This window comes from Bombus pascuorum, chromosome 5, assembly GCF_905332965.1.
Source record: "Bombus pascuorum chromosome 5, iyBomPasc1.1, whole genome shotgun sequence".
Classification (NCBI taxonomy): Eukaryota; Metazoa; Arthropoda; class Insecta; order Hymenoptera; family Apidae; genus Bombus; species Bombus pascuorum.
Window position 1 is genome coordinate 15282026 of NC_083492.1, and position 12884 is coordinate 15294909.

A 12884-nucleotide genomic window follows, 5' to 3' on the forward strand; every position below is an offset into this window, starting at 1 on the left:
GGGTCAAAGTCTTGTTGCGTCTACAAACGAGCCATATATATTCGTTGTAAGCTAGCCAAGGCTCCCTTCTTCAGAAACAGGAAGCAAAAGGGAAGACTCGATGAGAAAAACGGGACATTACAGGATTAGCTGTAGCCTCTTTCTGACGATCCGCTAAATTGCCGCTGGAAAAAGGGGTCTGTCTCCTCGCGGTTCATGACGCTTTACGGCCCTGTTAACGCAACCACGGATACGATAAAACGATCTCCAAGACTACCGGCAAGAAAGGCTATAAGCTTGTTCACGACTGCTGTTTAATCGTCCATCGTTGGTATAAATATTCGTACAGACGTAGATTAATTTCATCGCGTCGATAAGCGATTCTCCCAGTTTTCTTTGAAATGCTTCAAGAAGTTACTTGGAAATTGGCTATTTAGAAATTAATGGAAGAATAAATCTTATGGCAGTTTTGACTAAAATTACTGGAGGTTTATAATCGCAGGAATCTTTCTTGCGCTGTATTGAGATTTTAGACGTTTGCTATGAAATACTCATCGAGTTTTTTTCTAGCAAATAATGTAAATTCCGTACGACGAGTAAATTTATAGTCGTAGTTCCCATATAATTTAATCTATTCCAGCTTGTGCCGCTATATTCTAATAAAATAATTTCTAGCTATACTAAAAATGTAATATACATGAATAAACGAATTGAAATAATTTCAAAATAATTAAACTTAACCAAGTATGTGCTATTTATTCTCGTTCTAAGTTTGCACAGATGCTAAACGTTAAAAATCCGTTATGTCAAACACATTTTTTGCCTCTAATGAATATATTTCATTTATATACGTTATTTTATATATCAACTTATCAATTAATTATATTCTCATTATATAACGACCTGAGGCGTTCAAGAACTACTGAATAAATGTGAAAGCATTCCATGGAGGAAAGGAAAAAATCGACGAATTGAATGGCGCTGGAAGGCGCATTACCGATGCGTTTCGTTGCGAAAATCGAAAGTGCGACCGATAAGAGTGAACTTGATCGTTACTTCATCAGCGACTAGTGGAAATGGTCAATGCGAGGTGCATCGGAAACGGGTACGAGTGGTTTGCGGTCGCATTACCGGTACGCGCCTCGAGGAACGTGAATTACCGCATGAAACCCGAGGCTAGCTGTATAAGACGGACAAATAGGAAAGAAGCTCTGCTGGGAAGGAATCGATTTCACAGCGACTGAAAGAGGCCGAGATGTTAATGGACGAAATATAACCTTCCTAACCAGCTATTCTTTAACTTACGCCTACACAATATCATTTTCTTCATTCAATATTCTTTATCTTCAATTATTGGCTAATCTTAAAATGTCTAAAAGTTTGCTCACATCAAATTGTCTTCTCTTTCAATGAATTACAGTCATTGTTTCATTAAGCAGAAAAATTCTTACTTTATAATCACGATTATGAAAACTTACGAATATTTGAGGATCAAAAATTTGAAGTCAATGCAATTCGAGCTTCGCATACAGTGACTATCATCTCTATATTTTTGTTTGATATATTTCGTGTCATAAATTTTGCGTGATTTATTGTGTGTATTGGACCTGTATAATGTGGTTTATTACGTTTGTAGAAACTTAAAGATTCCTTTTTTTGTTTTTTTTAAAGATGTAGTTCGTCGATTCTTCGATGCACATCGTTGATGTTCCCCTGGATCGAGCGCGTCGATATTCTCACTAGTCGGCCGTCTAGACGCGCGACGTTCTCGGAATCGGACCACCGTTGTTTTTCTCCAGCGGGATCTCGCGTCTGGACGCCTGTGTTCCGCGTTTTCAACGCGTCGCGTCGCATTGACGCGCGTTTCAACGTCCGTTCGTTCACCAGCTAAGCGATGTGTAAGCGCTAACCGTGCAATCTCCGTACCGTTACGTCGTTAAACTCGTATCGTGCATTCGCTTCATTATTACGCCTCTGGATCGTATGTTTCGTCAATCACGAGGTCAAACTATGATTCTATTATATCTGAGTTCCCATCAAACGGATATAGCACAAAATACATTTTCTCAAAACCGACGTTCGAACGTCACGCAATCCTCTATCTGCTTTTGCTACAACTCTTGGAATTGTTCCACTCTCCGATAGAGTCTTTCTCCGCTAACTTTTCATGGAAAGACTTTCAGCGGTCGACCTTTCCGATTTGAGTATCGACTATAAAGTGTATCCTATCGGAACAGTGTTCTTCCAAAGATATCTTAAAATCGTCGAAAGTTTGTTAAGAAAGTTATTTTCTCTTTCAACTAATCTCATGGAGTTTTTTTAACCCATTAAGAATCAACATCGTATCGACCGCAACATTTCATTTTCAAATTTTTGAATCCTCGTTTCACTTATTTCAATCGTTATTCGTTATTATAACGATATGGTAAAGCTTCACACCATCGGATCCCGGTTAAACATTACCGTTCATCAGATGAGGTAGCCCTGATCAACATCCACGTTTCAATCACGCTCCGCTGCATTCGGTAAACGCTCACCATCAACGGACCGTAGTCATATCGTGGTCGTGATTAGACCGGGACTACAAGTCGAATGCATTGCTGCGATGTATCAAAATACGTCCATAAAGTACAACTGTACTTACATGTAAGTACAGTTGATAGAAAAGATATAGTGAGACCAAGAATCGAAGCACTTAAGTGATACCGAGTGATCTAGCGACATCTAATTGAAAGATCATATGCGACCTGGATCTTAGATCGTACGAAGATATTTGAACGCGCAACGAAGGTGATGAAAAAATAGTCAAACGAGTTACTGACGTTCTCCATTGTGTTTCTATACGATACTACAAGGCTGGCTCGTACAAAGAATCGAGGTTGCCTGGGTGTCGCGCGAGTATCGCTATCTTCACGCTGATATCATCTGACTCATTTTTTCTCTCTGTACTCGCGAACGCTCGCCGATAAGGATCATTTATTAGCCGCGTCCTTCCGGCACGATTCTCGTTTAACGAAGCCAGCCCACTCTCTTTTTTGCCACGTCTTCTTCGTGAGACATTTCTCTTCGGTCACGCGAGTAACATTAACTTTCAGCTACGTATCAAATATTTTTAGAAGTTGAATTTTTCTCGAATTAAACGCGACGATAGTTTGTTGAAAAGTCTCTGGTCATTTTGTGATGGTAATAAAATTATGAAGCTAAAGGCAAGAAAAATTCTTATCTTGCAACTGGTTTGTAAAGTAAGTTTTTTTCAAACGGACGGACAATGTTAGACAGGAAATGAAAAAAGCTGAGCAGAGAGAGGTGAGTTAAGGAAATTCACAGGTGAAGAAGCTCGTCACTCACCGGAACCATAGTCTATGCTTGGCGTGGGTGGATGGTGGCTCTCAATAGCGGCCTTGCTGAACAAATAGATCGGATTCGTGTCGGTTCCGGCCGAGTAGGAACACACACGCGCGTTTGGTTCCAGGCTTTCGCCTCCACTCATCAGGAGCACCTGGTGCGCAGAGACCACGCCGCATTCTCTCTCGATCGCTTCCTTCAGCTGGGCGACACTGCGCAAAAAACAGCAGAAAAGTCATATTAAATAATTATGGTGATTATAGGCCTAGGAATTATAACCTCATTCGGGAAAGCGCAAAAAAAGAATAGAGTTGCTGAATTCATAGCAAAATGAGATCCGGCAATTCTAGCAGTGCAAATATTCAAAAATTTTAAGTGGCAGAAATTTCTTACTTTAAAAATGCGAAAATTAAATAATTCAACGATTTCAATGAAAAAATTTGGAAATATCTAAGTTTTGAATATTTTCATTTTTCCAAGTTTGAAATATACAATTTTTGAAATCTTAAAAACTTGTGAAATTTCAATTTTTGAAAAATTGAAGTCTCAAACCTCTGGAAATTTTTAAAGTTTCAAAACATTTAATTTTCCTGACAGTTCAAATTTTTAAAAAGTCAATATTCGGAGGAACCTAAAAATTCATAATAAAAACCATCGAACTCCAGAAATATCGAAAGCTGAGAAGTTCGATAGCACAGAAATCCAAAATCCACGTTTTAATATTTAAACGATGCGTTTATAACGATATGATCAAGCATAATTCTGAGAATGCTTAAACATTTAACATCTAAAAGGCGATCTCGGTACACGATAAGTTTTATGATAAACCGGAGCAGTTGTACAGCTTCGGCGTCGTCGATGCCGTGATTAAGGTCAAGATTATCTTGTGCCCGTATCAGGGAGGCGAGCTACTCTTAGGAGAGCTAACAAAAGTCAGTGTAATTGGGGAAACTTGGAAGACTTCTGCGTAGCCGAACTGATATCTAGCACGAGATCACGCCTTCGGTCTAGGAAACGTTGAAAGACACTATTAGCCTCCTGTCGGCTCTTGCTCGACCTGGTTCTCGCAAGGCGTTCATACAGCGTGGTAGTAATTGCCGGATGATGCGTTTCTGTAATTCACGTGGAAACCGACTAAAGTAAGGAGCTTGATGGAAGAAGAAACAGAAACGAGCTCTTATGGACAGTTAATCGAGCCCCTACTTTCGATCTCAAAGATAACCGCTCTCTTTGCTATCAGTTTTTATTCGAACGCAAACAACGACGAACAAACGATTAATTTGCGATGTTCAAGACGAAAGGCTCGTACGTAATCCGATTGGCCTAAAGAGGATAAAAGTGCAAGCTACGACCGTGGCAATTATGTCAAGGCAATATTCATCGAAACAACCGATAAAATATCCAGTAGATTTTCAAACATAGAAGAAAAGGAACCAGGAACGAAATTAAAGCCACTTTATCATTTTTCACGTGTGGTCATTAATAGTAAATAGCGGAGGATGAGTTCGAAAATAAAAATTTCGCGAGTCTTTCCATGTAAATTCTGTATCATTTAAATACTACATGAGACCAACTAAGTTTTCTTTTATAATTAATATGACGCGATGCGCCTCACGTCGTCCTCGCCTTGGACAAAGAGTTCTCCTTATCCGTTATTTAACCTTGCCAAGGGTGTTAATGACGACTCGCCTGTGCTCACGACCACCGTTCCAATTCCTTTTACGCGCAATTTATGGCCACCGCGTGTTGTTCGAGACGAGTCAGTCGCTCGAGAATCTTTCAAGAATAGTCTGATAAAATACGCGCCGTCTACCACGACAACGTGCCTCTACCGCGACAACGATGCAATTTCAAACCAGATAAAACGGACCTTGAACCGCGCAAATAACACAAACACGCGGCCATTACAAAGGTTACATCGAATTTCGTAATCGTCGAATTATCGAATGCTACGTATTCCACAACCTGTCACGATCCGGAGATTCTGGATTGAATAAATGCAGCGAAGATGTAAAAATCCTTGTCAAAAATAATGCATTTATAATGTTTTGTAGAAAATTTATAAAGATTCAGACTTGTCAACAACGTCTCAGTTCACCCACCGGGGATGAAATTAACTGTAAATAAAGTTGGTCGCGACACGAAAATTGACCGATAAACGTCTGGGCGACCGCGAATAAAACTAATTAAAAAGACTCGATTATCCGTCGACGAGACACAGTTGATAAATTTGTTTGCACATTCCCGGCAATCGCGGTGGCCCTAGACGCGCGATATTTATCATGGTTCCGGAGGACGGATTTTTGCCGAACCGTTTAACGATCCATCGTCTAAACCGGGAATAAATCGCAATTATGTCGCACCGTATTTACTCTTTGGCGCTTTAGCGGTATACTTTGTAATTACGGGCGGGCGAGGATAAAAGTTGCAGAGCAAAGGCGCCACGCTGAATCGACACACAACGTTAATTGCCTCGACGAATGGGGTCGCTGACCGCCGCAACCACGTTATCTTATGCACAAATATTAGAGGTACTTATTTGCGAGGCGGGCACCTTTTCGCGCGTTGACTCGTTAAAGCTATTCCATTCTGTGTAACGCTAGAAGAGAGCTAAGCTGACAGTGAGTTGGTCGTACGAAAGCATATTACATATACATACATAGAATGCTATAGATGTTTCAACTTCTATTTTAAAGCGATTCAAAGATATTTTAATTCCAATTATTTCGAACGTGATTCGACGATTTTCGTATTTACATCCTACTTACTGTGCTTACTATCGTACTAGGTACAATAAATAATATTTCATGAAAAAGAAGGAATTCATTCGATTCTGTCAGATGTATCGCTATGTTACTATCTACCTTCAGAAGTAACTGTATATTCGAAACGATTAAAATGTTTCATAACGCATCACTACACATACGGCACATGTATGTATCTAGAGGTATATTTGTGTGCGTCGATCTGTGCGTGCACTAATTGCGAAGGGAGATCTGAAAAAGTGGTTCGAGAGCTTCGGGGAACGCACAAGTTGCGGAAGTGGGCGAGAAAGGGTTGATGGGACCGCGTATAAGCGCTGACAGAGGGTCACGATTCTGCCTGACTCACGATGTACTTAATTCCACGATATGTATTTACTATTTACTCTGATTGAAAACCAAATAATTACAAGCAAAACATACACAGAAGTTTAAATGAATTCAACGATTTGCTCGATTTCTAAAAATTGATCGCTAGCGTTAAGCAATAAGTAAATAAAGAATCACGTGCAAGCTTGGAAGAGATCGGACTGAATAGTCATCTTAAGACCTGAATTCGTCGGACTTTCTTTTTATCATGGTTGGATAAAATGCGCTTAGCTTACTCATCCGAGGATACGTGAAGCGTAACGCGGTTTGATCGGAATAATGGATGTTGTACAGGCCGTGTGTAGCATTGCAAAACTGCATGTTCCTCATCGGTGATAGGCCTGAGCGCACGCTTACCAGTTTTATTTTCCTAATTCACGTTAACCTCGTTCCGCCACCAACTTTTCCTCGATGTTTGTGCTGTTAACACTGTTTCCGTTCTAGGGAACAAACCTCGCGTTAAATCAAGTCGAAACGAAAGTTCTGCTCATTTGCTTGTTAATGTTCAGCGGGACGGATTTGTGTAAAGGAAAAGCAAGCGATCAACGGTTGTAACCTCCCTATTTACGCTTCATTTCTTTCCACTCTCCCATTTCGAGCTACCTCTCTGTTTATATTGTTCTCTGATTCGTATTTTTAACTCTTTGGAACTGGATTTTTCTTCATATATACAAAGAAGCAGATGTTATTGCTTGCTGTTTTTCATAAAAAGAGTAAGGAGTAGTAACTGGAATGTGATTCCAAAATTTATAAAATAATTCTTGTAATATATACACTACGGACATATAGGTTACATAACTTCCGAATCACATGATAGTATAGTGAATTAATTGATACTAAGATATAGCAGATTTCTACAAAAGCAAATATAGCGATTAATTAAGCGAACAAGGAACAATTAAATACTTAGATAATATATTAGATTACATTTTATACGCATTCCACTTGCAACAACGTTCTTGACTCAGTATCGCTGTTGATAAAATTACGAGTAACGCTACTCTAACAGTTCAGAACGGCCAATGATAGTATCCTACTTTTTTATCAAAAAAGGCGAGGTTCGACTCGAAACGCTTTACGGCCTAACCCAACTGTATAACGCTCGTCGATAATCCTTTGCATCGTTCGGCAAATGTTTACGAGACGTTCTCGGGGAAACTCGTAATAAAATACAGATACGACATTGCAACCGAACATTGCAATTCACGTTGAAATGAGCATTACATTCACCGTTCTGCCGATCGAACAGGCAATCGAATCAATGGGATTAACCCCCTTTGCACTTTGTGATATTTCAACTAGCTCTAACTTCCTGTAACCCTTATTTTCCATATTAAAGCAATAAAAAAAGAAATAACTTGGATATAACAAAAAAAGAAAGGAGATAATAGGTTTGTGTTCTCGATCTTGTTACAACCTTCTAATTTGTATATTTCAACTCTTTCTCGTGTCAAAATAAAAGACAAACTTGCTTCTCAAACAAAATATCAAATAACAGAGAAAAGCAAACTTTATTCTCGACATAGTGATTTATAACTGTCGAAAATTCATAAAAGAAGCTCTCGTAACTGCTCACTAGAGATTCAGAAAAGCTAGTAGCCGACACGAAACGCAAACAACGACTGGCAAATGTTCCAAACTAAGTTTCGCAAGACTCACAGTCGTAGCGTGGACCGCAAAAGTAGACCGAGCCTCGAGAAGCGTTTGAAGTTGATTCGTTCCAAGGGATGCACCAAGCGTTCGCATTAAAGACTTGGCCGAGTTTACCCGTGGGTCAGACTCGTGTGTGACACGAGCCAATGGTCGCCCACGTTCGACACGCCGATTTCATTACTATTTTCGTAGCCACCTGCACTTGTACGCACATCGCAGATCTCACACGTTCCTGCTCGCTCAAGTCAGAGAAAAGCCTTTCGAGCACGGCCTCTATGTGCCCACGTTTGTCCGCGATAGACGAACGGTTTTGCAATTTGTTCACCTTCGAGGGATCCTTGACACTTCTCCATAGCGTGGCGTGGCGTGTTGTTCGCGATACTCGCGCTTGCTACGAGTTGCTAAACGACAAACGACGAGCAATCGCGTGGACGACCATCGATAAACAAAAGGCTTGTGTTGAAACCTTTTGTTGCTGACTCTTCACGTTATTCGCTTTTTCTCTTTTTATTCGACTCTTTTTTCAGGCGTAGACATTATTTAGATAAATGTCGCCATATATTAATGAAGCAAAGATATCGATCTATAACTGGCTTCGAAAAAAAGAGTAAATATATTAAATAAATAATAATATTTATTATAAACCGATACGAAAGTCTGATTGATTCATTCAGATAAAACAAAATCATAATGAACCTGAATAATGAATTTAATCTATAAAAAGATATGAGTCTATCTCCTGAGTCCATAGATCTATTATCAGAAATGCTAAACATCTTGAAATATAGTATTAACATATTGATTATTCAGCTATTCTTGTTTTATGACGTAACAACCACTTTAAATCCATTATTATTGCGCTAATATCTCGTATTTTTGTTATAAACTCTTAAAATATGATCTGTAGTAATTTAATAAAATATTCTGGCGAAGTTTAACTGGAAACGTCCTTGAACACTTTATATAATTTGCGTGTAGCGGCTTTCGATAGGCAACTAAAGTTGAAGTGGAAATTAAACTTTGTTAAAAATACGATACGACGTTTGTGATGGAAGGAAATATCTAGAAGGAAAGAGGCTTGAAGTGAAGAAAACGAAGAAGCGAAAACGAAACGCTTCAACGCGTCAATGTGTATTTATTTGATATAGGAGGTAGTCGAGGAAGCAGATCCGTTTAGAAGGCAACCGTTTATTGCAAAAACCGAATCATGTGAACCGGCTACGAAAGGATGTGGATATACAGAAGACTTTTGCGCGCGAAGAAATGAGTTTCCGCAGCATTCAAGTCAAGTCAGACTAGGCTCAATCCGATAACCATCGCCGAGAGTTTAACAAGAGAGTTAAACTGAGAATAATATCGAACGTTCCTTTATGATACCATAAGTGATACGAATAGACGCCATTCGAGAAGTGAAAGGGAAATTGAGAAACGTGAATTTGATTATTTATGGAAATAAGGAAAAAAGAACAAGGAAGGCAAAAACCTTTTTTACTCGAAAAATTCAATCAGATAAAACTCACAGATTTATATCTTCCCCTTGAGATTCGATTGTATAAACATGAAAACGTGTTTCAGCTCACGGTGATACCCTTCCGTGAAAAATAACGATATCTTGACCGAGTCTTTAATTTAAATAACGCACGCACTTAACGCACAGTGTAGCCGCGTTGCTTGGCCTATATTCGATGAAACTTGAAAAATAAACTCGTTGATGATTTATCGGAGCAAGTTTTAATGGTTCATCGTTTTCGTTCGGCAGGAACAACCGGCTAGCAAGAACTGCTGCTATTCTTTTATATGAAAAACGAATCTACCGAACAATTATCCGCTTTGCGTTCGATTAAGTGAAGAAAATACGAGTGGATGAAGCACTATGAAGTACAATAGAGAAATAAATGATGGAACGGTGGAATATTTATCTCAATCTGCCTTACAAAATAAATATGATATTAAAAGATAATAGATGACGAAAATTTAAAAAACAAAGAGATAGTTACACGCAAAACTGTAATAGCAAAATCAAGCATAAGCATAAAGGATATGTCTTTTTAATGGATCTTTTATTGTTGAATTAATTTGTAATATGTTATTTTTTCATAAAAACGTTGACATTGAAGAAATTACAATTAACAATCTTTTTTCCAGTTCCTATTTAACAAAATTTCTAGTTAATCCCATAGATAAATTACTGTTGATATATTTCTAATAGCTATTTATACGTAGCAAAGAAAATATACATCGTGATTCTTGAACGATATTATCTTGATACATTACGGGCTAAAAATCTTTAAAATTGAATTTCTAGAGATCAATGACCGTATTCCTCAAATAGAACCTCTTATACTCTACCGCGTTCCAGTGTCACGCGCTACACGCATGAATAACACGTACATATAAATTGATCGATAAATTAGCACGTTTATCTAAGTACTACAGAACGTAGTAAATCGCATATCCAAATCGATTAAAACTCCTCCAAATTAAATTTCTTTTACAAATTCATCGACGAACTAGCACATATAACCATGTATGTAACCAAGTACTTTAAGTACGCGTGACGTGACTGGTAAACAAATAAGGTAGGAATCTATCGGATCCACGAAAGGCGCATGACGCAAGATTCTAACCTATCGCAAAAGTAAATAGCAACAGGGACTAAACAAACGGAAGCATTAAGGGGACAAATGAATACTTACGTCTGCAACGCCAACTTGATATCGAAGGTGATAGTAGTGCCGGTGTCCACATGGAATATGTACAGCATTTTCGGGCCGGTCAAGCTTTTTCCAGTCGGGCGATAAGAGGGAAACGGCCACTAGCCCGCCTGAAAAACTCCACTGGCATTCGGTGGTGCTTGGCGTCCGATAATCGCGACGCCCGACCGACAGAAGATATGTCACCTCAGGCTGACTCCTGCAGTCAGCTTGATCGGGGCCGTACCCCTCGTTTCACAGCGCTCGCGAGTACGGCCCCCTCGGGTTTATGCCGCATCGATCACCAATCCGTTCGTCATCGTCGATTCACGCAAACTCGGAGTAGGGTTTGACCAGCTCACCGTATTTCGTTCTCGATTATTTCGCGCGTATATTGTTTCTTTGTTATTATTCTCCGTCGTGATCGGTAGGTATCGGTATCGAAGTTGAGTCGCGTTGAATGGCGCGCAAACCGACGAAAATACGAGCAACACCGAAAAAGCTCGAGAAACCTCGACGATATATACCTTGCTATAGGTGTATGACGCGTATGTATGTATAAATATAACGTGTGTGTATATACGTAGATTGGTTCGAAGGAAAGCAGCGATGCTGTATACCTAGGTCTGACTGCTTTCGAGTACTCCTTTGCGAGATTCGTTGAAACACTTGGAATATAATAAAAGCAAGAGTAAAGAGTAATATATCACGAGATCATCGGTAACTAAGAAAAAAGTCCCGCACAGCCTTTAGAAGGGAAGCTATTGTTACAGTCTGTTAAATGGTCCAGATGCAGCAAGTAAACGACAGGCGGACCGAATTAGGTACTATTCAGTTTGCAACCCACGATCGTTATTTACAGAACGGTTCTGAATGAATTTCGTTCCGACCGGGGTTCGGCGACAAAAACAAACGAAAACGCAGAGTTCCTTGGAAACCGGGAGCTTAACCAACACACGTAAAAGGTCTTAAATAGTCGACCACTTTTCAACCGTAGGATAATCACATAATAATAACAATTCTTGATCTTATCGTTCGTCCGCCTGTCATCGATGAAAATTGTGTCTCGTATAGGTTGTGTAGGTACTGTTGCTCCTCGAAGTATCGGTCGATCGCGTCCTCCGGTTTTTGTGATGTAACGGAGCACTGTTAGTACGAGCCGACGATCCCTTTAAACACAAGTTCACGAGCCGTACGATAATTTCGTATACGTAGACGGAAAACAAGTTAAAAATCGGTGAAAAAGAATCACCGTTGCAGCGATGGAGGACTAATCGACGCGATTAACGAGTAGCCCCGGATCAGCTGCTCGTCAAAACAAAGCACTCGCGCGTACACGAAGGGCCAGCGATTCTTACTTTGATTTGCTGTAACGCTGTCCAAGTTCAAGACTCGGCACAATACGAGCAAACGCGTATTCTATGGTTGTACGTGGATGAAAAGACTCGAAGCGAGATCAAGCAGGACGCTAGGACCTCGTCTTATATCGTGATAGGCCCGTGTACACGCCGAGAGTGACGTACCGACCACACAAACAATGCTGCGCCACTCGCACGGGAACGTATGCGCAGAGATCGAAGCACGAAACAAAGAAACTCCACTTTCGCCACGGATTTTCTCGTTTATGCTTTTATTCCCCGTATTCTCTGTTCAGGTACTGACTACTGACACTTGTGTGCTTCACGTCGCTGTCGAATTTTCACCGCGAATGCGCCGAACGCTTGCCCGAGAACGGCCAGTTTTATGAAGCTCTTGCACCGTGCCAGAGAGAGAGATGGTAGGGGGGCAACTAGCTTGGCGCAGTCCCGTTCGACATTTTGCTCTGACGCATCGCGTCGCCAGCTGTTTACTGCCGAGTCCAGGTCTGGTCGAGCACGGAGGACAGAACGTCTGATTGCTGTGTGCTCAGCTTACGCAGATATTCCACTCGCCACTCAGCTGTTTGTCCGCGATTGACGCGCCATCTTCGCTTTGCCAAGATGGCGTGATTGTACGCGTGCGGTAGTTTGAACGATCTGATATTGAAACTTTAAAAATTACAAATTAAACATTTCCTTCTAATCGTTCTGTATCTCCAATAATA

At 40.2% G+C, this 12884-nt stretch overlaps 1 protein-coding gene across 4 annotated transcripts in view; it reads right to left on the reverse strand.

The window, feature by feature from the left end:
* The window catches only part of LOC132906912 (RB1-inducible coiled-coil protein 1), a 53848-nt gene extending 41190 nt beyond the window's left edge, over positions 1 to 12658 (reverse strand). For 2 of the 4 annotated variants that reach the window (XM_060959533.1, XM_060959531.1), the window contains exons 1-2: positions 8032 to 8216; positions 3328 to 3536 (exon numbers count right to left, since the gene is read on the reverse strand). In XM_060959533.1, the coding sequence (XP_060815516.1) occupies positions 3328 to 3536; positions 8032 to 8201 (379 nt within the window). In that variant the 5' untranslated portion in view covers positions 8202 to 8216. Of the gene's footprint in view, positions 1 to 3327; positions 3537 to 8031; positions 8217 to 10804 lie in introns of those variants that run through there. The other 2 variants (XM_060959532.1, XM_060959534.1) reach the window with 2 other exon arrangements.
* Between the last annotated feature and the right edge of the window lie 226 nt (positions 12659 to 12884).